The following is a 23,440-nucleotide window of genomic DNA, read 5'->3' as shown; positions in this document are numbered from 1 at the left end:
GTTACTATTCATAATTCAAATAAAGAATGAATGAATACATTAGTATACGACAAGAGCTCTCGACAAGATCTTCTACATTGTCAGTCGCAATTATGTTATATCTGGTTGACTTTTTTGCTCTTCCAGTTTCGTTTCATTTCGTTCGCTTCGCTTGTTGTGAACGTGAGATACGTTCAAGTTATTCGTCGTCCGCTAGATAATACTTACTATAACGAGTTTACTTTTTGGATTAATAGCTAGTTGTGTTTCAGAAATGTGGAGCAAGCGTTTTTCCAGCGGTGATTACATCTAATCTGACTACAGGTGATTAAACGTTGACATTGTTAAATGCAATGTCTGATTGCAATTGATGAAAGAGTCTCTACGAGTATTTTCCACAAAAAACCCTCCAGCTGAATTAGCCCTAGGGTTCAACCACACTTGACCAGGCCAAGATAAGTAGCCAAGATATTGGTCTAAGCACAAAACTTATGGTACTAGTTGTTCAGCAATTTGCCTGCTTGACCAGCTTGACCAAGTCGGCGTTTTGGTATTCCAGTCAAACTGGAAATGGAAAAACGTTTTTCTTCGCCGCATTTTCTCGTTGCATAAATGTGGAATTTCCATAAAGCCAAGTAGTCTCTCTGTGCCGCTGACACAGAGTAGCTAGTGGGACAACTCAGGCTCTTTGGCTTGGCCAAGCTTGTCCTCGTCCCAGACATCACGCTTCCATCCATCCATCCATCCGGCTATGCGGCTGTTTTTTAATTGAAAAATCGCTTACGCAATGGCACCAAAAAGTCCCAAGAGTGCCAAAGAGATATATACACAGATGCATATAGTAGTATATATAATTCCTGGGCCATGGAACTGGAACTGCCAATTTTGATTTATACGCTGGCCGCTGGACCAAAGATACATTTCGCGCCTGCCGGCAATTAGGTAATACGCACATAAAGGTAAATGGCTATAGATGCAGGTAATAAGCCCACCTGTAATTATTGTTGACCAAAAAAAAACAAAAAAAAAGAAAAACGAGCGACAACAAAGTGGACTGGGCCACTGATGCAACTCTCTCGTTGACTTTGGGCTTTAAATTAACCTGCTCACCCGAATTGCAGCCGTGTGTGGTGTGTGCTGTGTATTTGTATCTTTCTTGCTGTATCTACAGCTGGGCATTTGTATCTTTTAATATACAACAAGTTCATGAAGTGGATGTTAAAGTTGAGAGCCGTAGCTGACGCTGACTCGACTCTGATGCTGGAGTTGAAGTTGAATTGCGATGATCTTTGCTTTCGGCATAATACATATAATATTATGAGTAAAAACTGGAAGTGAAATCGTCTCTTGTTTGCCGACAGCTTTCAACTTTAAATCGTCTTCCGAAATTCTCGACAATCTCGCGACCAGTCAACCCATCTCTCTCTCCCTCTCTCTCTTTCGCTGTCTCTGTCTATCTTTATTTGTCTTTCGCTCCCTGCAGATCTCTCGATGATTTCATCAGTCAAAATTCATGCATGTTCAACTTTCGCTTGTAGTATTAGTTACTTAGTTGTTAACAGCTATTTGAAGTATTTCTGTTTTGCAAATACCATAAAACTTGCGCTTGTCGCCCTCGTATGCAAATCTATTTGTAGTCACTGCAAAATATGCTTGGAATTTGCATGAACATAAAACTCACTTACACAAACCCCCAAGACTTGAGAGATCTACCATTGAGTTTTGGTCTCTAACTCTGTCAGAGACTTCTCCCACTTCTTCCAACTCCCGCCCTCTGTGTCAATCAGTCGCCGTAGATATTTATAGTAGACAGACAACGTATGACGTACTCTGAATATATCTACATAAATATAGTATATTTATATATTCTTTGCTGTGATCGCTCGCGCATGTTAATTGAATTCCAAGGTGTGCTCGTGCCTACATACGAGTACAAATCACAATCAATTCTGTTGTAACAAACAACAAACAAATAAAGCTAAAAGCAGAATACAATTTCTTACTGTGTCCGATGAGAATCTAACAACAACACACTTCAATCAGATTCGACTTTGGGAGAAGCCTCGGGCATTGTTTGTTTTGATAAAAAACTAACGATAGCCATAACTTAGGGTGAAGAAACTCAACGGAGTTCACTCGGGAATTGAGGAAGTAACGTAATATAACACTTGCTAAAAATGTTAGCTAAGTACTTATTTATGCAATTTGCATTCCACATATTCAATTATATAAAACTTAATGATATCATTCTGTGATGATAACATCGAAAACAGCGCTTCTCACACATATCAAATTGTAATGCTAAATCTTCCCTCTTTTGTTGTGATCCTACTTGCAATTGTGTCATCTTGTAATGTCTTTAATTACTTTGAAAGTTTCTCATTAATTAAAATTTGATTGTTTGATTATTTTCAATTGCTAAAGCTGTGATCATCTATCCATGAATACTTTTTCTGGTGTTATATAATTCTATATGTTATCTGGTGTGTACCTTTTATAGCTATCTATTATTATGTGTTTTTCATTATAGTGAACCTTGTTAACATCATTTGTTGAGACAGCCTTGAATAATCATGACAGATTGGAATTTATTTATTTGAATTTTACTATTTGTATTTATTTCTCATTAAATAAAACGGAAATTTTCAATCATTACCACTTGTTTGGATTTTAGAAATCTTATTTCATCCAATCTTACTATATCATGAAGTATCGAAATTTAGTCTGCTTCTCTTATATATTTTTAAAATTGATCAAAGATATTATTGAATTAGAGTACCTTTTTCTTATTTACGTTTAATTTGTTGGCATTCTTTTCCTCTTCCCTTATCTTGAAGTATAGGAATTTAGTCTTCTACTGGAACTCATATTTATTTCCCTTTTCTGAAAAAAATCTTATGCTCAGCTCCACTCATTACTTCCACCTTTTCTCCCTCGATACAAATAAAACACACCTTTGGTTAACATTTTATTATATTTATTATACATAAGTAATTATGGTTTGTGTAATTACAGGTAAACACATTTGAATATCTACGCGCATTACATCAGCTGCTGCTTCATTAAGATACTAATATGGACAGAATGAAATAAGTGTGTATTGATGTATGTGTATGTGTGTTTAGTATGTATGTATTGGTAGGTATTGTTAAGTATAGTATATAGTATGTTTTACTAGCAAGTGCTCGCATCTGCAATAGATTGTTTGGTATGGAGAGCAGTTGACAATTCAGTTCAACCCAACTCAACTCAATCGAAAAAAGATATAATATTATATGTATATATGTTACATTTGTGCTCGCAATACAATTGTCATCGTTCAGTTTTCGAAGTAACGCACTCTATCTGAACAGTTAGAGGGTACTTGGTATTATATTATTCTACATTATGTATTATAATCGCATTCATTGCATTTCATTCTTCGCTTGTGAATTCTCAACGCATTCTTCAGTTTCAATTCATTAAAATATATACTTAGAGTATAAACCTAATAAGGCACACATTATTCATTGTTTGCAAAATGTTTTTGTTTTTTTTTTGTTTTTGTTGTTCTTGTCGCTATTCATGTTACGATTCCACTAAATATTTCCCCATTGTTTATTATTTATTTCCTTTTGACCAGCATCGCTTCTCAATGTTGTGCAATTCAAGATGCTTTCAACGCGATCTTCAATGATCTCTCTTATCTGCGTGGCTTGCCAAAACTGCTCGCTGGCCCTAATGGCCCGTATATCGCATGTGGATGATGCTGGGGATGGGCATGCGGATGCGCTGCTGGACCACCGCCATTCACCATGCCCGCCTGCTGTTTGCGTTGCAGCGTCGCCGGCCCCGGACCAGCCATCGATCGTCGCTCGCCATCGTTCAGATCCAGACCGGCGACCATCTGGGCGATCTCACGCTCCTTCTTCATGTCCGGCGGATTGAACTGCAGGCTGGCCAGTGAGCCATGACTGCGACTGCGATGCTCCTGGCGTATGGAGTAGCTGAAGGCGCGCTCATTCAGATGCCCCTTGCGACGATAAATTCCGGTGCCACCTGGTGATGGTGACTCGGCTCCCGAGTTGCCCGAATCATCCAGACCATTGCCCATGGAGGCAGCCAACTTGCGGCTGGACATGCTCAGCGGTCGTGGCTCGCCGATCAGTGACTGTGCCATCGGCGGTGGCGGCACTCCGGCCATCGCCTGTTGCTGATGATACGCATAGATGGGCGGCACAATGGGCATGCCCACAGGTACACCGCCTCCGCCATTCTTCTTGTCCTTCTTCTTCTTTTTGCTGGTTGAACGCGATGGCTGCAACGTGGCGTATTGCTGTGGCAACATCATGGGTATCTGCAGCGGTGGCATGCCCGCCATTTGCTGTGCATGGTGCAGCTGCATCATGTGATGCTGTTGCTGCTGATGATGTGCGGCGGCAGCAGCAGCTGCATGTGGATGCGGGGCATGGGGATGCGCATGATGTGGTGGCGGCGGTCCGCCGGGTCCTGGCGGAAAGCCACGATGACTAATTGTGTGATATTGCCGGCCGGCATGTGGTCCCGACACCGGGCCATAGATGACACTGGCGGCTCCGGCGGCGCCTGGCCCTGGGCCTGGGTGCATCTGTGAGCGATGCATCGCTGCCGGATGCATGGGCTTTGGTCGGATCAGAGTGCCAGACAAGCTCTGGCTGCCACTCGACTTCGATGACTTCTTGTCCCGCTTGCCGCTCTTGCGCTCCTCCTTCACCGGTGGCGGTGGCACATCGATGGGTGCACTGATCTGGCGAGCTCGCAGCGGGCGGCCCAGCGTTGAAGTGTTGCCGGCGAACAGTTCGTAGGGACTCTCCACGGCACCAATGCTGTCCAGCTGATCCTGTGAGCCGCTCCAGACCTTGTGATTCTCGTCGCCATTGTACACAGACGCCTCGCCATCATCGACGGTAACATTTAGATCCGCACTGCTGCCATAAACTGTAAAGAAGAAAGAGGAGAAAAGCGAGAAATTAGAAAATGATTCTAATAGGGGAGATAGGAAGGAGATCTTACTATATACTTTGCCTACTCTCGAGCGAAATTTTATGATAACTATTCTCCGAATTTATCACTTGATCGTATTAGTAGTAAAAACTTCCATGAGCTTTGAAAAAATTCTATGTTGCAAATAATTTCTCAGAACCTTGCGTGACAATAAATGATAAACTTAGTTCCAATTAATCAATCTATTTTACTGATAGAAAAGCTGACTTAAGCTCCATGTTTCGAATTGATTTCTAGAGAAACATGTTAAGAATCTATTTCATCATTGAATTTATAGCCGCTTGAGAGGAAACCAATTAGATTTATGGTATTAAGTCTAAGCGAAATACGAGCAATAAATTTAATAATAAATCATTTCGATTATCTTAGCAATTAATTAATAGCTGAGCATTTCTATCATCACTCATTTGGGTGAGCAGACTAAAAAGTAAATCTCGACAGTTCATTTAATGCTGTCTTAATTTCTTTATTTAATAAAAACAAATTTTAGTTTAATACATAACAAAGATTTACAAAAATTGTCTAGAACTTTTTGTCTTCACTCAAATTGTATTCTTCATTCAAACTGTTTTGTTACTGTTGAAAACCCCCATAAAATATATCTTGAAAAAGAACAATCATATATAGAACACATCTTTGCCCACATTTCCTATACTTCAACCAGCTTGCGATTGTTGTTCAACTCATTTTCAATGCTCTATATATAAGTATGTAGAGCGCAAATCAATCTTTGCACAAACACGCACACATTCTAGGTATCAAATGCAAGAACTGGTTGAGAAGGTATCCAATGTCCGATACAATTGAGTGGAGCGAATGTGAGTGTTGAGTTTCAGCCGATAGCCAGTTGACCTTCGCGGCCAATGGATGCTGTGCGGACTAAACAATGAATGGCAGGTGTTGTCGGGCAACAAGGGAGAGAGGGTGGAGGGGAGGAGGGGTGATCACAATACCAGAGCCGCACTTGTTGCGTCTCGCATTACGGGCCAAGTTAAAGCGCTGATTCACGCGCAAAATGCCGAAGTGACAGCCCGTTTGGACAAGGCAATGGCATTTACATTAACCAAAAATAACGAAAATACTTTGAGCCCAAAATACAAATAAAATTACTGGAAATTAGCCGAGCGCGTCTAATCCAAAACGGACAAAAATACAACAGTCGACAGTAAATGGGCCAAGACCGTGGTTGGCCCAGAGGCAAAGACAACGGGTCGCATTCAAATGAACCGATTGCGATTGCGATGGCAAAAGCAATTGAATGCCTTCGATTTGACTTTGAGGCGTCCGAAGCGTTCCCATTGCACGTACAAAGCACATGTGACTTGGTCAGTTAGGCAATGCTAAGTAAAGCCCAACGACAGGTTACAGATACAGATACATAAGTATCTACGTTACTGTTACTGTTTGCTGTCGCTGTCGTTGTCGTCGTCGCTTTGTCGCAGCCGATGAAGGTTGGCGCTGTTCTGCGTCGCATTTGGGCCACGGCAGCAAACGGCAAACGGTTTTGTAATAAATAACGGTAATTTAATAACTTGAACGTGGCTACACCTGCAAGCTAACTCTGCACACCTCACCCCACCCCACCCAACTGCCACAGCAAACCAGCCACAGCCCACAGTTTTACAGTCTATACAGTCCGAGGCAGACGACAACAAAACGGCGAGTCAGTTTTTGTGGTTGCTTTTTCTTCATGTTGTTGTTAGTTGTCTCCATCTCTCTCTCTCTCTCTCTCTCTCTCTCTCTCTCTCTCTCTGTCTGCCTGTTTGTTGGCCGTGTTTTTTTCTTCTTAGCCATGCCATAATTTGGTTTGGTTTTATTTTTTGCTATTCTCTTGGCATGAGAAATGCGCGCCCTGCTTTGGGGTCTATTGACCCTCCCAAAAAGACGCGGCAATCGCTGCTCGACTGACTGACGTTGAAAATGAGAGCGAACCTCTTGGAACAGCAGACAAATGTCTTGCCCCTTCTTCTTCTGCTTCTTCCAATCGAAATTTGTTAATTTATGAACGTGTTGAGCTCACACCGCTCACCTGTTATACATTTGCTGGCTTAATTAGCGGCCCAATCCAGAGCTTTTCACATGACCGAAAATATAATATATCAAATGCATTACACGAATACCATATTTACTTGTCTCGATTTTCAAGTGATCTGCGCATTTCTCACCTCAGCTCACATCATATATTATTTATATTTGGATTTTTTCGGTGGTATTTTTTTTTTGTTGTGTCTTTTAGCAACTTTCATTTTTGGCCTCAACCTCAAGACGATATTCGAAAGTGAATTTTAATGGTTTTTGACCTGGCCAGCATGAAGTTGGCCGTAATTATTATTGGTTCTGCAGGTCGCACGTTTCCTGACCAACACATAGCCATAAACAAAATAATATATCATGGATTATTGGCATTGAAAGTGTTCTTTAAGTCAAAACAAGGAAATATAATAGTGGAAGTAGATATAGATATATGTAGATATAGATATAGATATAGATATAGATATAGATATAGATATAGATATAGATATAGATATAGATATAGATATAGATATAGATATAGATATAGATATAGATATAGATATAGATATAGATATAGATATAGATATAGATATAGATATAGATATAGATATAGATATAGATATAGATATAGATATAGATATAGATATAGATATAAATATAGATATAGATATAGATATATGTATATATTATATATTTCTATATATGTTTTCCTAGCGGAAAAACTGTAAGTGAGGAGAAACTCTTGTCGCGATTTCACTTTGATTTGGTCTTTAAGCAATCGGTTTAGTTGCTTTTACCTCGATTGGAGCATAATCTGCTTAAACGTTAGCGGAAGTCAATCAAATTCCTGTTGATTGAATTGGCCAATTGGCAGAAAGTTGCTTGACTTTGATTTTCAAAACGCTTTGCCAACGAACATCAACCAACATCGATGCAAAACATCATAATAATATTATAAATAATAATTACACTTCCAGTTGCAATTTACGCTAATTTTGCTTAAGCGTGCAATTTGATTTATGATTTTTAATTGTTTCGCTTTTGTCTTGCAGTTAGCTACTCGCATAATTATACCACAGAGTTAGTCTCCTGTTGTCTTCCTGTAGCTCTCCCCTCATATTTTTTTCAGTGGCTACTTTGCCCCGCTGTAACTCACTTATGTCATAAGTAGAGTTTGATTCAACTTCACGAAAAGTAAAATTAATACTCTCACTTAATGTGGCGAGTGGCCTCGTCGACTGGCGCATGCGTGCGTGAAAATTGTATTTCCACGTTACAGCTCAAGCTGATGAGGAATTCACAGTCGAAGCTAGAGCTGAAGTTGAAGCTGAAGCCAAGTCAGGTTACTAAGTAGGTAAGGCAATTCAGCAAACTACTGAGCAACTTCAAATTCGAATTCGATGCAAATCTATGCACAGTGTCTTGAAATGCGAGCTCATGCAGCTAAAAGTTGGCCAAAAACAGAAAAATACAAACACAAACGCTTGGCATTTAAACGCTTTTTGCCATTCATCAGCCATTCCCAAGCGAAATTCCAAGCGGCGGAAAAGGGGAGTGCCAGAAGCGCCTTCGATACCTTGTTTCTCTCTCTCTCTCTCTATCTCTCTCTTGCTTGCAAACTGTGCCTTGGAATTTGCTAGCTATGTTTATATTTGTATCTTTTTTCTTCTTTTTTTTTTTTGCTTTGCTTCATTGTTGTCTTTGCCATTTCGTTTTCCGCTGGCACGCTTGCCACCGGATGGTTGCGCCAATGCTCCAATCCCAAACTGCTCCAACGTGCCACAGCTGCAAACTCAAACTCAGACCCAAAAGGTAGAGTTTTGAACTGAACTGGGACGACGACGCCAACATTGAATGCCAGACGAATGACTAATAGAGTAGAAGTTATTCAGACATCTATACAGCTGCACTCTGAAGGAATGATTTATTTCATATTTATGCTGATGCTATTGTTGAGACAATAACAATTAAACCGAGAGAAAACTCTCGTTTGATCAATGAAAAATAACAATTGAAATCAACTCTTTACCTCGACATTGAAATCGCGTTTGAATGGAGATCTCGAGCAGGAAATTGTAATTAGCATAAATATTTTTTCTACAATTTGATTAAGTAATTAGAGAAGAAACTCAGACATGCGAATTGTACATAATGTTAACAATGTATTCTTTCGCTTTGAGTTTCAGTCATTAAAATAATAAAGTTGTTTAGCAAATTATGCAAAATTCTAGGGTATTAAAGATGCTAGCAGAAATTCTCGAGCAAAAGAGGAAAATAGAGTGCTTGAAGTAGGTCAAATGTTGGCTTTGATTGCAGCTTTGCTTTGTGGCTTCAATTATTGAAAATAATCAAAATCAAATTTCTGTAATCGAGTTATGATAAAATGCAATGCCACAATAACAGACCGACCGCAATGGCAACAACAACAACAACAGCAACGACAACAACAAAAAATATGTTGCAAATCCACAAGAAATTTTTGCCGACTGCAACTGCAACATGCAACAAGAGCCCAAGTCATTCAACTGCAACTGGATTTCGGTTAATGTGCTTGCCTCGCCTCTTGCCAATCACCTCTCTCTTTCTCTATCTTTCTGACTGCTTCTCTCTTCAGCTTTTTCACGCTCAGCCTCTCACCAGCTTCTTTGCATAATCATAATAATGCAACAACGATGCAACAACAACTACAACAACAAGTGGAGATCATTGGCAGCAAATGCCGCTTGCAACGGAAGTTAATGCCGGTTGCTGCTTCAGAGTTGTTGCAGCCACCTCTTTAGCTTCTTGTGCTGCATCCACTACAGCTTCAGCTTCAGCTTCTGCTCCCCCACCACAGTTCGATATTTCAGTCATGGTCAAGTGGTCAGACTGCTGTTTGTTGCATTTTTCGCTTAGTAATCATCGACAAGTTTTTCCTCCCAGCTGCATTTCCTCTAATGACTCACAAAGTGAGTGCACCAATGTGGCAAGTGCCACTTACACACATACATGCACACATAGTATACATTCCCAATGTGCATTTTATCTATTGATAATTATGTTAATTATTGTGCATGTTGTTTGCTAATCAAAGTTTCCACACGCTTTGCTAATAGAATTTCCATTCATTCCAGTTGAAGTTTATTATTACATCAATGCGATTTTCCCCTTCCTCTTCTTCCTCCAAAAAAATGTTATCTAGGTCAAATTTTGAATAACTGTGTCGCATAAAAAACAAACTGGAACCTGATCTTCAACAAAATGCAACTCGTTTTTTGTTGTTGTTTTTTTTTTTGGCTCTCCACTCAACCACCTGCAAATTGCTTGCAATCAATGGATGTCGCTCGAGGTGCGGCCAGCGGATATGTTGTGGAGTCTCTCTGGGGACTGCAGGCAGTTCCAAATTATGGAAAAATGTTGCTTATCAATGGCTACTCGACGCTAAGACTAAGACAATTTCCCAACAAAGTCAAAGCTGGCAACTACAAAAGACTGAAGACACAAACTGAAATTGCTATTGCTTCAGTCGCTCTTGGCACACTTTCATACCTATTAAAGTGTCCCCCCTCAACCGTTTAAAATTAGTTTAATTAATTATAATTAATCATACTAAACGCTACGAAGCTGGGAGAAAAGCTGCCAATTATCCAGCTATGGCCACAATGTGTTAAGATATGAGATTTTTAAGCTGCCACTTCGAATTTTATGCTGACTCCTACAACGATTCCTTTCCTGACTTTACCAAGCTTTTAAACTACTTCAATTTTCTCTAGTTCAACTCGAACTTTGATTTATACTTTGTTAAACTATACATTGTTAAGCTGAATTATTTGTTAGCTGAAGTGATGATGAAAAAAGCAGAGCACTGGAGGACTTCTTGAGGCTGTGCTAAGTATTATTGACTAGTTTTTGCTTTTTCTATTTTGAAAACATTTTTAGTGTTTCAATGATGAATCACAGCGAGAAGTTAGAACCTAAAGTCTAGAGTTCTACTTCTCTAATTTATAGTTTTCTACATTGAAAATGCATTGAAGTCATTCGAATATAATTATGAAGAAACTGTCTATAATTTCTACGCTTAATTACATTCCGGACTCGCTCACATTTTGCTTACAAACGAACTTCCTTTCATATTTCCCTAATCTTCTTACATATTCTATCTTTCCTTTAATACATTCTTTATTCATCTTTATATTCCTCTTCCGATGCCAACTTCCCCACAGCGACTTAACCTCAATTCAATGTGTCGCGCGGGCAGCGCAAAACAATGAACTGTGGCAAGCTTAATCTCGCAAGCGTCTACAAGCAAATTAACAATGTTAATTAATAGAAAATTTCCGACTTGGACGTAAACAAAAGAGAGCAACAGAATGAGAGAAAGAGCCAAGCAGAGACAAACACACGCTCACACATGAGTTTGTGGATGATTCGAGCAGATTTTTATCATATATCTAAATAAAGTTTCACTTGCTCACACGCTCAAATTTCAGAATTCAGTTGCCTTCCATTCCCTACTCCCGCTTGCCTTTGACTTTGACTCTTTTGCCGTATCTCAACTTAGTCACGGGTCTGGTCGGATTTACTTCCAACCCGATTTCACACTTCCCAGCAAGCAAAGCAGTCATGCCAAGCTCTACTATGTAGTGTGTGTGTGTGTGTGTGTGTGTGTGTGAATGTGTGTGACTTCCCACCAGCTGGCCGGAGTGAAGCAAGAAAGTGGCGAACAGGGCAATAACCAAGCAGCGGCGTCAGAGACAGCCCAAGTTTTAAGCCAAGACCCAGACCAAGACCGTCATAACAAAATAAAACAAAAAAAAAAAACCCTAACAGTCAAAAATTTTCTCACGCGTTCATCTCAATTTACGTACTCACTCTGGGTGCACATATGTGTGTGCCCCGCCTCCCAAAAGGGGGAGAATAGTCTCTTTCTCTCTCTCAATCTCTGCGTTGGCGTCGCCGAGGTCCGCTAATCTGCACGCGACCAAATTCGTTCCACGTTCATCAAGTTATTCAACCTGCGCACTCTAGAAGTATTTGTGTATGTGTGTGTGTGTATCTGAAGTGCAGTTGAAGAATGACAACTACTGTCCAGGCTGTGAGAGGCTGTGAGAACCGCAACTAAACGAGTGGCAACATAATAAATTACATGCTCTATCTACCAGTTGGGAACCATCGTAGCTTGGATGAGGTTGGCAAAGTTGACAAGGCGGAGAACAGGGAACGGGAAACATCATTAATTAGCCGAGCAGACTGCCAAGTCATTTGATTTGCATAGTTTTATTTTTGGAGAAGAAACTTTGAGTCTAGACTTAAAATAGGTTTTAGTACAAATCAAGCAATCTCCTTCTTCGTTGGCCACACGCTTAGAAAGTAAGCCGAACAGTTGGAGAGATACGATTTCAGGCAATTTCTACTTATTATACAAAACCGAAAGACATTTAATAGGGAGGAGTTCAGGTCGAAAGCGAAATGCAAAACTAATTTGCATGGCAACTCTAGAGATCGCGTTCAAACTGTTTGAAAGACATTTAACGTTCAGCCAGCAGCAGCTGCTGCTGTTGTTGCTGCTGTTGTTAGTATATTGCCACTTGTTGCTGCTGCTGTTGCTGCTTTCCTCAGCTATAGCAATTTACATGCTAATTATCATAACTTTGCCACTATAAGCAAAGCCAAAGCGTTTTCAACTCTCAAAGTTAAACGTTGACCAGGCCAACAACAGCGGCATCATAAAGTGGCGATTTTTGTGCCTCTGTCGCTTGTCGACGAAATTTAAATAAGTGGAAAGTGTTTAACAAAAAAGACAACACAACAACAAATACTTCACAGCATAGAGTCAAGTCTGTGAGACAACGATAAGATATAACTTGAAAATGAATTTGTCTTCGTTTCGTGCTTTGCTGCGTGACACGAGCTCAGAGACGATGTTGGCATAAAGAGTAAAGTTTTGGTATGAATCAAGCACCAATAAGCACAAATTAATGTGATCTTAAGTAGAAGATCTTAGTCGAATTTTAGTCAACAGCCGATTACGTTTAATCAATAACGTATGTATTTACTCTAACTAACCCATATTTATTCAAACTAATTCCTTAGCTCAATCACTAACTACATTCAAGTTAAACTCGATTTCTGAAAGAATTCTACTGGATTTATTATGATTCTCGCTATGAATTTCAGAGAATTAAATCGTGAGTGAAACTTAGCTCAAATTCACTTCAATCTAAGCTGAACAGATACAAGCAAAATAAAGTCTATGCACATCTTTAAGCAATTCTTGTGAAATATATTTTATCCTCTCATCTCGCATCTCTTTCACGTGCACATCTCTAGCGCTAAGTGTTTTTGTCTTTGCCGACAACGTTCAGGCATCTTCGTTTCACCCAAAACAAAACATCACGAAAAAAAAAGTTTCGTACGTTCCGTTCGCATTTTTTGCTCATGCCCTTCAGCTGTCCATATACCTGCGATAGTCAGTGTAGACATCCGTCCATCCATGCATGCATGCGTCCATCCATCACTGAATAATGTGCGTCAATAAAATGAAGAAAATACCTGCACTGCACCCAAAAAATACTTTCGACTGCGCTGTGACAACATTTTCTATTTTTCAACATTGTCTCAGGTGTTTTTGCTTTGCATATTTCGTTAGGTACTCAATGCGTCCGAGTGTGTTTGTGTGAGTGTGAAAGTGTGTGCTTGTGTGTGTAAGAGACAGTGCATTTCAAGGTGAGGCCATACACTTGATTGATAAACGATGAAACCTTAAATTCCATAGCGAAAAAATGCGCTTCCCCTTCAATAGCACATTTAATAGAGTTGTTGGGAATGCCTGCTAGCGGGGCTGAGATCATGGCTAACAGCAGTTAGCTAATGCTAACAGTTTCTAACAGTTTGTCGTGCCTGGTCACATGCAGCTAATTAGATGACACGCCAAGTCTGCTGACTAACTGACTGTACCTAGCGAAAATGTTCTCGGTAGCAAAACGCAAAACGAAAGACTTAGGCAACGAACTTGCTGGTACTTACAATTCTTGACTGATGTATAACCCTCAGCGGCGCTACCAGTGCTGCCGCCATTCATGCCCATCCCCGATCCATTCAACACATGACCATTCGATTGCCGTCCCAAGCTATTCAGAGTTGTCGTGCTGCCCGCACGCGATCTCCAGCTATTCTGTCCAGCCAAATGGTGATGATGATGCAGTCCATTGCCATTGCCATTGCCATTGGTGAGACCCACGCTGGTCAGATCCCCGTTCGATTTGCTGCCGGCGCCACTCTTGAGCGTGCCATAGACACTGCTGCCACCGCCACCGGTGCTGCCCGTTTCCAGCTGGCGGGCATACGAGTTGTCCGCATAGGCGTGGAAGCAGCATCTGACTAGAGCATTGGCGGCCGCCTCGCGCTTGCAAATGAAGACGTGGCACTCGAGCACCTTGATGCCGGTGGTGCGACGCAGTATGGCTGCAAAGATGGGCGGGTGCTGGGCGCGCGGCATGCGCGCAAATGGCGAATCCAACGGCAGAAATTTCGGCTCCGGATTCGAGTTGCCGCGCTCCGGTATCAGAACCTGTCGCACAGCTGCGCAATAGTGCAACGATTCGATGGGAAAGAAACGTGTGATCTGCTTCAGATTCTCGTCGACATTCTCCAGCAGTATGCCATTCGACCAGACGCTCAGCCAGCTATCGATGCCCTTGGCTCCGACGGCGCCTTCGGATGGATAAAGGCTGCGCAGAGGTTCCTGGATGCCCTGTAGGCCATCTTTGCTCTGGCGGGGCACAGCGCTGCCCAGATACAGCACACGGCAGCGGCAAATGGGCGTGGAGTCGCCCATTGTGTCAGCAGCAATGAACGTCTTTAGTTACGTTAATTGCGTTTCGATACGTTACGTTACGTTACGTAGGCGCGATCGCGAGACCGACGAACAACAATGTGGATATTCTGGTTTTGCTTTATGTGTTAGCCACGTTCAGGTATAACACTCTATATGTGTGTTTATGTGTGTGTGTGTTGGTTTTCTACTGTATTCAATTGTGGTTCTTAAGTCGCCGTCGCCGTTGCCGTCGTCGTTGTCGCGCGAGAGAGAATTTTGTTCGCTTAGGTAAGCGGATATTTCTTACACTGCTATTCGCATTCACTCTAACAATACACATGCATTTGCACACACACGATCCACACGATCACATCACACACAACACATGCATGCACACCGATCACACACACAAAGCTGCGCTCTCAGCCATAATTGTAGCAAGTAGAAAACACGCGCTCGAGATTGACTTTTTCGGAATATTTATCTTGCTGAAGTTGTTTATTTCACTTTTCTCAAATCGATAATATTTCTGTTGAATTTCGAAATTTTTGCTTTACACACAGAAATTATCTATGATTCGCTCTCTTTCTCTCTCTCTCTCTCTCTATTCGGTTGTTTCTGTTGTTGTCGTTAACACTCACAAACACTTTACACAAACAAGATGAAAAACAAATATGGCGTCATGGGATTCTGAGTTCTGCGATTCCCTTTTCGCACATCCCGTTGTCAATTCTACGCACAGTTTATTCTGACGCAACTGAAACTCTTCTTCAATTTTCTTGTATTTTTTATGGATTCAAAGTCGTTTTGGGTTTTAAACTGTTTTGTCTCTATTCGATATTTGTTGTGAATATCTAAAATTTGAATTCGATCCGCTCGAGACTAGCGATCGCGACGGCGTCTCACTGTGGAATGAATTCCAATGACGTGAGCTACGGCGCCTACGTGGTCTTTTCGGTCTCAGACAATGTAAGACTGCGCTCTGCCCGCTCAGCTGCACTCAAGTCAAGAAACAGAGAGAGAGTCAACAAGAGAGAGAGATGTAGAGAGAGCGAGCCAAGACAAGTACCTGTTGCTGCCCACCAGCTGGAAGGTGCGCAGGTAGATCGAGAGGGAAAGAGTGTCAGTGTGTGTGGATCGTAAGACATGCTGTGGACTGTAAGTAACCTCAGTCTCTCGCCTACCCTTTGCTGTGGATTTCAATCCAAGCAGCTGGAGCAGCTCAACATACACTCTCGCTCTTCCGAAACAAGAGGATGGTATTTAAGCTTCTCTCGCACTCTCTTCGGTTCTCTGATAAATTGCACTCATATCTTTGCTGTGGTGTGTAAGATTACCGGTTTATCAGCTTGGCAGCGACTAGTATGTTGGTATTTCGATCAGCCGGCTGAGTTCTTGGCTAAGTCTGAATGCATATCAATTAATGGGTGTTGCTTGAAATTCTTTCATCAACTTTTAATATGCAAATGTCGCGTTTTATGTTAAGAACATTTCTACTTATTCGAACAAGTATTAGATTGAGCGCTTTGAATTCGGTTTGTTTTTTTCCAGTTGATGTACAAAATTCCAATATTTGATGATTTTGTATGAATTTTATTGTTTATATTTTAATTAAAAAATTGTGCATAATACAGCGTATTATCTTTTTTAATATATCATTAAAGAGATTCTATATTAAAATATGCTTTCAAACACCAAACTTCAAGCAAGTTTGTCTTATATTGTTTTGGTTGTTGTCTCCGCTAAAAGCTTTTGCTTGGTTTGTTGCTGCAAGCTATGAACGGTTATAATGTCATTTTAACCATTTGCTGATTTTAAATCAGAAATTATTTGAGGAATACTTAAAAAATTAATTTTACTTTTAATTTGTTTTTCATTAATACTAAGAATACTATGAAATCACTTACATGTATTCATGAGAATTTAAGCTGGTCTTAAAAGTGGAAATATGGTAATAACTATTACCCACAATTTATGTATAAAAGCGAAACTTATTTTAGTTTCCCGTTCAGTTGAGTGATCGGCAATTGATCGAACGTGTTAGCATTGCCCAGTAAATAATATATTATTGTTAAGATTTTCACAGAATGCTACGATATAAAAAAGTATTTTCGCTATTATTTCTGTCTATGACAGTTTTGAAATTATGTCGTAAGTATCTCAAAATATGATATACATTCAATTTAATTTAATCTTTAGTCACTTTAGAAGCAGACATAAGCTGTTATACTGCCACTGGGAAGAAAGGCACCTGCATTTCCGCCAATCAATGTCCATTTGTAATTGAATTATTTACCAAATATGGAAAAAATATTCCGCATTTGCTAAAAAATCAAATTAAAGAAATGACGTGTGACAATAATGAAGAAGCAGTAAGAAGATTTTTCTTGCTACCTTTCACAAATATCTTAAAAGCTTATATGCTTTATCTTGCATAGCGTTACCCAATCTGCTGTCCCAACGAACAAAGTAAAACACCCGAAGCTACATTGAAAGCATCGCAAAATCTTGGCTACATCGATCCAAAAGGATTGCAGCTACTTAAGTCATATCCTGATTGTGGTGGCAAATATAATGGCGAGCGATATTCTTTCAATGTGGCCCATGGTAAGCCAGCCAAGGCATATGAGTTCCCTTGGATGGCGCTCTTGAAGTACGAAAAAGCAGGTCGACCTTTTCTTTGTGGCGGGAGCTTGATCACCGATCGATTCGTCTTAACGGCTGCCCACTGTACTACAACCTCATTTGAGCTGTAAGTCCTTTAAGGTCTTTTCTCCATTTCCATTTCTCCAAAACCCTTTAATAGTTTACATACTGTTCAGAGTTGCAGTTCGCTTGGGAGAGCATGATCTGGACACAGAAGACGGAGGAGAAATAGAGTATGGAATTGAGGACATACGCACACATCCCAACTATGAGCACGGATCCATCAACTACGATATAGCACTTATCAAACTAGATCGAATCGTCGTTGAATTATTCATTGAGCCCATCTGTCTTCCCATCAATGTTTCCCAAGATCTGAAATATAACGAGAACTTATACATCGCCGGTTGGGGTAAAACAGAAGATGGAGTACCATCTCCGATTCTACGCATGGCTGAAGTCCAACAACAAGATCTGGATGTATGCCGTAAATACTATTCGAATGCACCACTTAGTGAGAATCACATCTGCGCCTTGGGCGATAGTCAGCAAGAGACATGTCGTGGTGACTCTGGTGGTCCGCTATTCTCCGCCAATTTAACCGACAACACACCACAATGTGTGCAGTTTGGTGTTATTTCTTCTGGAGGTCTCGGTTGTGGCATCAACAAAAATCGTCCAGGAGTATTTGCTTCAGTTCTCGATATGCTGCCTTGGATAACGCAGAATCTCTATTAAATAACAGATAAAGAATATTAATTTTTATTTAAAAAACTGTAAATAACTACATTAAAAGCTTTAAAATGCTAATTCTAAACTATTCGATAAATCTATGAATACCATAAATCTGTTTTGCTTATTATACATACATCTAAAGAACATATCGCTAGTATGCATTAAAGTTGGGGAAACCCCAGGAAATATGACTAGATTTTAATTAATTATTTATCAGAAAAGCACAACAATTAAAAGTTAATTTTTATGCCAGTATTACTTGCTTCCGGGCTTTATATACTACACCAAGTTACAGTCTCATTCTCCGCTTAGTCGTTCAACGATCGCAAACTTAACAGGTTTAGATTTATAAAAAGATCTCGACAATATGCAATTGTTTACTGGCATTTTTGCTGTGCTTCTACTTGCATTTCCTTCTCTCGTGTTAACCGGTAAGTAATCCAATATAATCCTAAATTTCCCAATTGAAGAATACTCCCCCAATTTATAGAGTCTGATATAAGCTGTTACACACCCACTGGGGAAGAAGGCATTTGTATATCTGCCAAGCAATGTCCATTTGTAATTGATCTTCTAAAGCAGTATAACGATAAGGTTCCGCGTATTATACAGAACCAGATTAGAGAATTGGCCTGTGATGGCGAGGAAGGAGTTGTAAGTTAATATTGGGGATTCTCTTTCAATGAATTTAACTATTCTTTTGTTTTTATAGAGATTCGCAATCTGCTGTCCTAACACACCGAAGGTTATACTTGAGGAGCATGTTGAGCCGCAAAGCCTCAGCTTCATAGATCCCAAAGGCATGGAAATACTCGATTCTGTTACCCCCTGTGGACAAAGAATACCAGGAGCCGAAAGTCTTATAGTGGGGAGCTACGGAGAGCTTACACGAAAAGGAGAATTTCCCTGGATGGTGCTGTTGAAATACGAGACATCAGGTCGACCTTTTCTTTGTGGCGGAAGTTTGATCACAAATCGTTTTGTCTTAACTGCAGCCCACTGTACCACAGCTCCCGCAAATATGTAAGAGATGATTATATGTACATACCTATGTTGTCTATAAATAACGTTTACTTTAGCATTGGCGTTCGTTTGGGAGAGCACAATCTCGATACTGATAATGATTGCAGCACTTGGCTTGGATATAAAACGGACTGTCTGCCACCCTATGAGGAGTTTGGCATCGAGGATATTCGACCACATCCCAAATTTGAAAGACATACCAATAGTTATGATATAGCGTTGATTAAACTTAATCAATCCGTCACATTTAAACCTCATATCAGGCCCATCTGTCTGCCCATTGATAAAGAGTCTAAAGACATTGCCTTCGATCAGAGCTTCTACATCGCCGGATGGGGTACAACAGAGAAAGGAATGGCATCTCATATTCTTCTAAAAGCGGTGGTTGAACGACAACATCTCGATGTTTGTCGAAAATACTATAATAATGCCACATTCACTGAAAATCATATTTGCGCCGTAAACGATCGCAAGCAGGAGACGTGTCGAGGTGACTCAGGAGGTCCACTTTTCTTCCTAAATCACTTTAACAAGACAATTAGCTTTGTTCAATATGGCGTTATATCTTTCGGAGGTCAGTCCTGTGGCATCAACAAAAATCAACCTGGCGTATTTGCCTCAGTTCTCGACATGTTGCCTTGGATAACACAGAATCTCTATTAAGTATGTTTTGTTAGTAAATTAAAAATTTTATTGAATATTCCAATTCATTTATTTGAACATTAAAACTGATTATTTCAACAAAATTTTAATTTTCATACTTTTAATGCGAAAAAGAGGATTGCTTCTAATCAAATTAGGGGATTAATTATTCACAGCTTAAAAACGCAAATTAATGCCAAAATTTCTTTCAAGCTTACGAGCTTTAGATACTAAACCGAGTTACTGTTTTATTTTGCGTTCAGTCGCGAAATGATCGCAAACTTAACAGGTTCAGATTCTTAATAAAAACAACTCGACAATATGGTTTTATTTACTAGCGCCGTTGTTGTGCTTTTGCTCGCCTTTCCTTCTCTCGTTTTAAGTGGTAAGTAGTTAAAATAATTTCTAAATATTACAATTTAAAAATAAGAATTAAGAATAATCATTAAATTTGCAGAGCCTGGTATAAGATGTTACACACCTGATGGGGACGAAGGCATTTGTATATCTGCCAACCAATGTCCAGCAGTGATTGATATTCTAAAGAAATATAATGGTAAGCTTCCACATAGAATACAGCATCAGATTAGAGAATTGGCTTGTAATGGCGAGAAAGGAGCAGTAAGTAAATATTGTTGATTCACCTTCCACAACTCTATTAAACATTTTTTCCATTTTTATAGAGACATCCAATCTGTTGTCCTAATATTTCGATGCCCAATCTTCGGAGTGAAGTAAGCGAGCAGCCGAAGAATCTAAGCTACATAGATCCCAAAGGAATGGAAATTCTTAAAGCTATCACCGACTGTGGAAGACGAACTGAAAATCTCCAAAGTGGTGTATTGGTGGGCAATGGAGAAATAACTCGAAAAGAGGAATTTCCCTGGATGGCGCTGTTTAAATACGAGACATCAGGACGGCCTTTTCTTTGTGGCGGCAGTTTGATCACCGATCGGTTTGTCTTAACTGCAGCCCACTGTATCACACCATCTGCTAACCTGTAAGTGATAAATATAGATTCAGATTTTATTCATCATATATCTCTCACCTTTAGAATTGCCGTTCGCATGGGAGAGCACAATCTTGACATTGAAAATGATTGTTTAACTGATACAGATTGCCTCCCATCTTATGAGGAATTTGGTGTCGAGGATATTCGCCGACATCCCAAATATGAAAGGCATACCAATAGCTATGATATAGCGTTGATCAAGCTGAATCGATCAGTCACATTTAGACCTAACATCAGGCCGATATGTCTGCCCATTGAGAGCAAATCTCAAAATATTGACGATGATGAGAGCTTCTACATCGCTGGTTGGGGTAAAACAGAAAAAAGTATGCCTTCTCCTATTCTTCTAAAGGCGTTCGTTACTCGACAACATCTTAATGTATGTCGAAAATACTATAAGAGTGCCACATTAACAGAAAATCATATTTGTGCAATGGGCTATAAAAAGCAGGAGACGTGTCAAGGTGACTCAGGTGGTCCACTTTTCACCCAAAATGTTTTCAATATAACAAATCGATTTGTGCAATATGGCGTTATATCATTTGGAGGTCAATCCTGTGGTATAAACAAAAATCAACCTGGCGTATTTGCCTCAGTTCTGGACATGTTGCCTTGGATAACACAGAATCTATATTAGGTATGTTAGTAAATTAGAAATGTTATTTGATGTTCCAATTCCCTTTTATTGTAGCATTAAAACTGATTATTTCAACAAAATTTTAATTATAATACTCTTAAGGCGAAATATACTATGAAGTTGCTTCTAATCAAATTAGGGGAAACCTGAAAATGTTGTTCATTAATTATTCTCAGCTACTGAGTTGTACGTTCTGACCAGAGTTAAATAATTTCAAAATGCAAATTAATGCCCAGATTATTTGCAAGCTTACGAGCTTTAGATACTAAACCGAGTTACTGTCTCATTTTGCGTTCAGTCGCGAAATGATCGCAAACTTAACAGGTTCAGATTCTTAATAAAAACATCTCGACAATATGGTTTTATTTACTGGCGCTTTTGTTGTGCTTTTGCTGGCCTTTCCTTCTCGCTCGTTAAGTGGTAAGTAATCCAAGCTTCTTCTGTGAATCCCAATTTAAGAATACTCATTTAAAGAATCTGGTATAAGATGCTACTCACCTGTTGGGGACGAAGGCATTTGTATATCTGCCAACCAATGTCCAGCAGTGATTGATATTTTAAAGAAATATAAAGGCAGGCTTCCGCATAGAATACACCATCAGATTAGAGAATTGGCCTGTGATGGCGAGAAGGGTGCAGTAAGTAAATATTGGTATTTCCCCTTTCACAATTCTATTACAAAAATTCTTCCCTTTGTATAGAGATATCCAATCTGTTGTCCTACTGTTTCGATGCCCAATGTTGGTGGTGAAGTACTCGAGCAGCCGAAGAATCTAAGCTACATAGATCCCAAAGGAATGGAAATTCTTGAAGCTGTCACCGACTGTGGAGAACGAACAGAAAATCTCGGAAGTCGTGTATTGGTGGGTAATGGAGAGTTAACTCTAAAAGAGCAACGAATAGAAGATATCGAAAGTCGTGTATTGGTGAGCCATGGAGAGTTAACTCGAAAAGAAGAATTCCCCTGGATGGCGCTTTTGAAGTACGAAACCTCAGGGCGGCCTTTTCTTTGTGGCGGCAGCTTGATTACCGATCGGTTTGTCTTAACTGCAGCCCACTGTATCACTGCTTCTGCCAACATGTAAGTGATAAATATAGATTCAGATTTTATTCATCATATATCTTTCACCTTTAGAATTGCTGTTCGCATGGGAGAGCACAATCTTGGCATTGAAAATGATTGTTTAACTGATACAGATTGCCTCCCATCTTATGAGGAATTTGGTGTCGAGGATATTCGCCGACATCCCAAATATGAACGGCATACCAATAGCTATGATATAGCATTGATCAAGCTGAATCGATCAGTCACATTTAGACCTAACATCAGGCCGATCTGTCTGCCCATTGAGAGCAAGTCCCAAAATATTAACGATGATCAGAACTTCTATATCGCTGGTTGGGGCAAAACCGAGAAAAGAATGCCTTCTCCTATTCTTCTAAAGGCGTTGGTTGTTCGACAACATCTGGATGTATGCCGAAAATACTATAAGACTGGCACCTTCACTGAAAATCATATTTGTGCCATGGGCAATAAAAAGCAGGAGACTTGCCAAGGTGACTCAGGTGGTCCGCTTTTCTTTCGATATTATTTCAAGACGACAACACGCTTTGTACAGTATGGCGTTGTATCTTTTGGAGGTCAATCCTGTGGCATCAACGAAAATCAACCTGGCGTATTTGCCTCGGTTCTGGACATGTTGCCTTGGATAACACAGAATCTCTATTGACGACATCATTTAATTTCTATTTAATCGTGATTCATTCCAAATAATGTAAAAACTTGTTAACATCACTTAAGTGAAGCTGCTAAGCTCGGCAATTATTTTAGTTTAGGGGATTAACCCCAGTGAAACAAAGATTATATCAATTACTCTAAGATCGATCAATCTATTTAAGACCAATAAATCAATTGTTACTACTGCTATTTTATACG

General features: G+C 40.0%; 3 protein-coding genes across 4 annotated transcripts; 2 read left to right on the top strand and 1 right to left on the bottom strand.

Moving 5' to 3' along the window:
- Positions 1-2,950: 2,950 nt before the first annotated feature.
- LOC117575008 (uncharacterized) lies at positions 2,951-15,709 on the bottom strand. The gene is made up of 2 exons (XM_034259085.2): positions 14,020-15,709; positions 2,951-4,935 (listed from the first exon to the last, which is right to left on the bottom strand). The coding sequence occupies exons 1-2, from the start codon at positions 14,828-14,830 to the stop codon at positions 3,662-3,664; spliced, it is 2,085 nt and encodes a 694-aa protein (XP_034114976.1). The 5' UTR covers positions 14,831-15,709; the 3' UTR covers positions 2,951-3,661.
- A 1,298-nt stretch (positions 15,710-17,007) lies between these two features.
- On the top strand, positions 17,008-18,380 carry LOC117574596 (serine protease grass-like). The gene is made up of 3 exons (XM_034258480.2): positions 17,008-17,181; positions 17,248-17,561; positions 17,632-18,380. The coding sequence occupies exons 1-3, from the start codon at positions 17,155-17,157 to the stop codon at positions 18,191-18,193; spliced, it is 903 nt and encodes a 300-aa protein (XP_034114371.2). The 5' UTR covers positions 17,008-17,154; the 3' UTR covers positions 18,194-18,380.
- A 105-nt stretch (positions 18,381-18,485) lies between these two features.
- LOC117576195 (serine protease grass-like) lies at positions 18,486-23,440 on the top strand. Of its 2 annotated transcripts, XM_034260788.2 has the most exons (5): positions 18,486-18,621; positions 18,681-18,844; positions 18,903-19,213; positions 19,270-19,787; positions 23,146-23,440. In XM_034260788.2, exons 1-5 carry the CDS (start codon positions 18,558-18,560, stop codon positions 23,232-23,234), a joined length of 1,146 nt encoding a protein of 381 aa, XP_034116679.2. In that variant the 5' UTR covers positions 18,486-18,557; the 3' UTR covers positions 23,235-23,440. The 2 variants fall into 2 exon arrangements, with proteins under 2 accessions (XP_034116679.2, XP_051863077.1); XM_052007117.1 differs by lacking the exons at positions 18,486-18,621; positions 18,681-18,844; positions 18,903-19,213; positions 19,270-19,787 and adding exons at positions 21,810-21,924; positions 21,979-22,142; positions 22,206-22,585 and having other exon boundaries at positions 22,640-23,440.

This window comes from Drosophila albomicans, chromosome 2R, assembly GCF_009650485.2.
Source record: "Drosophila albomicans strain 15112-1751.03 chromosome 2R, ASM965048v2, whole genome shotgun sequence".
Taxonomy (NCBI): Eukaryota; Metazoa; Arthropoda; class Insecta; order Diptera; family Drosophilidae; genus Drosophila; species Drosophila albomicans.
This window is presented reverse-complemented; position numbering and strand designations above follow the sequence as displayed.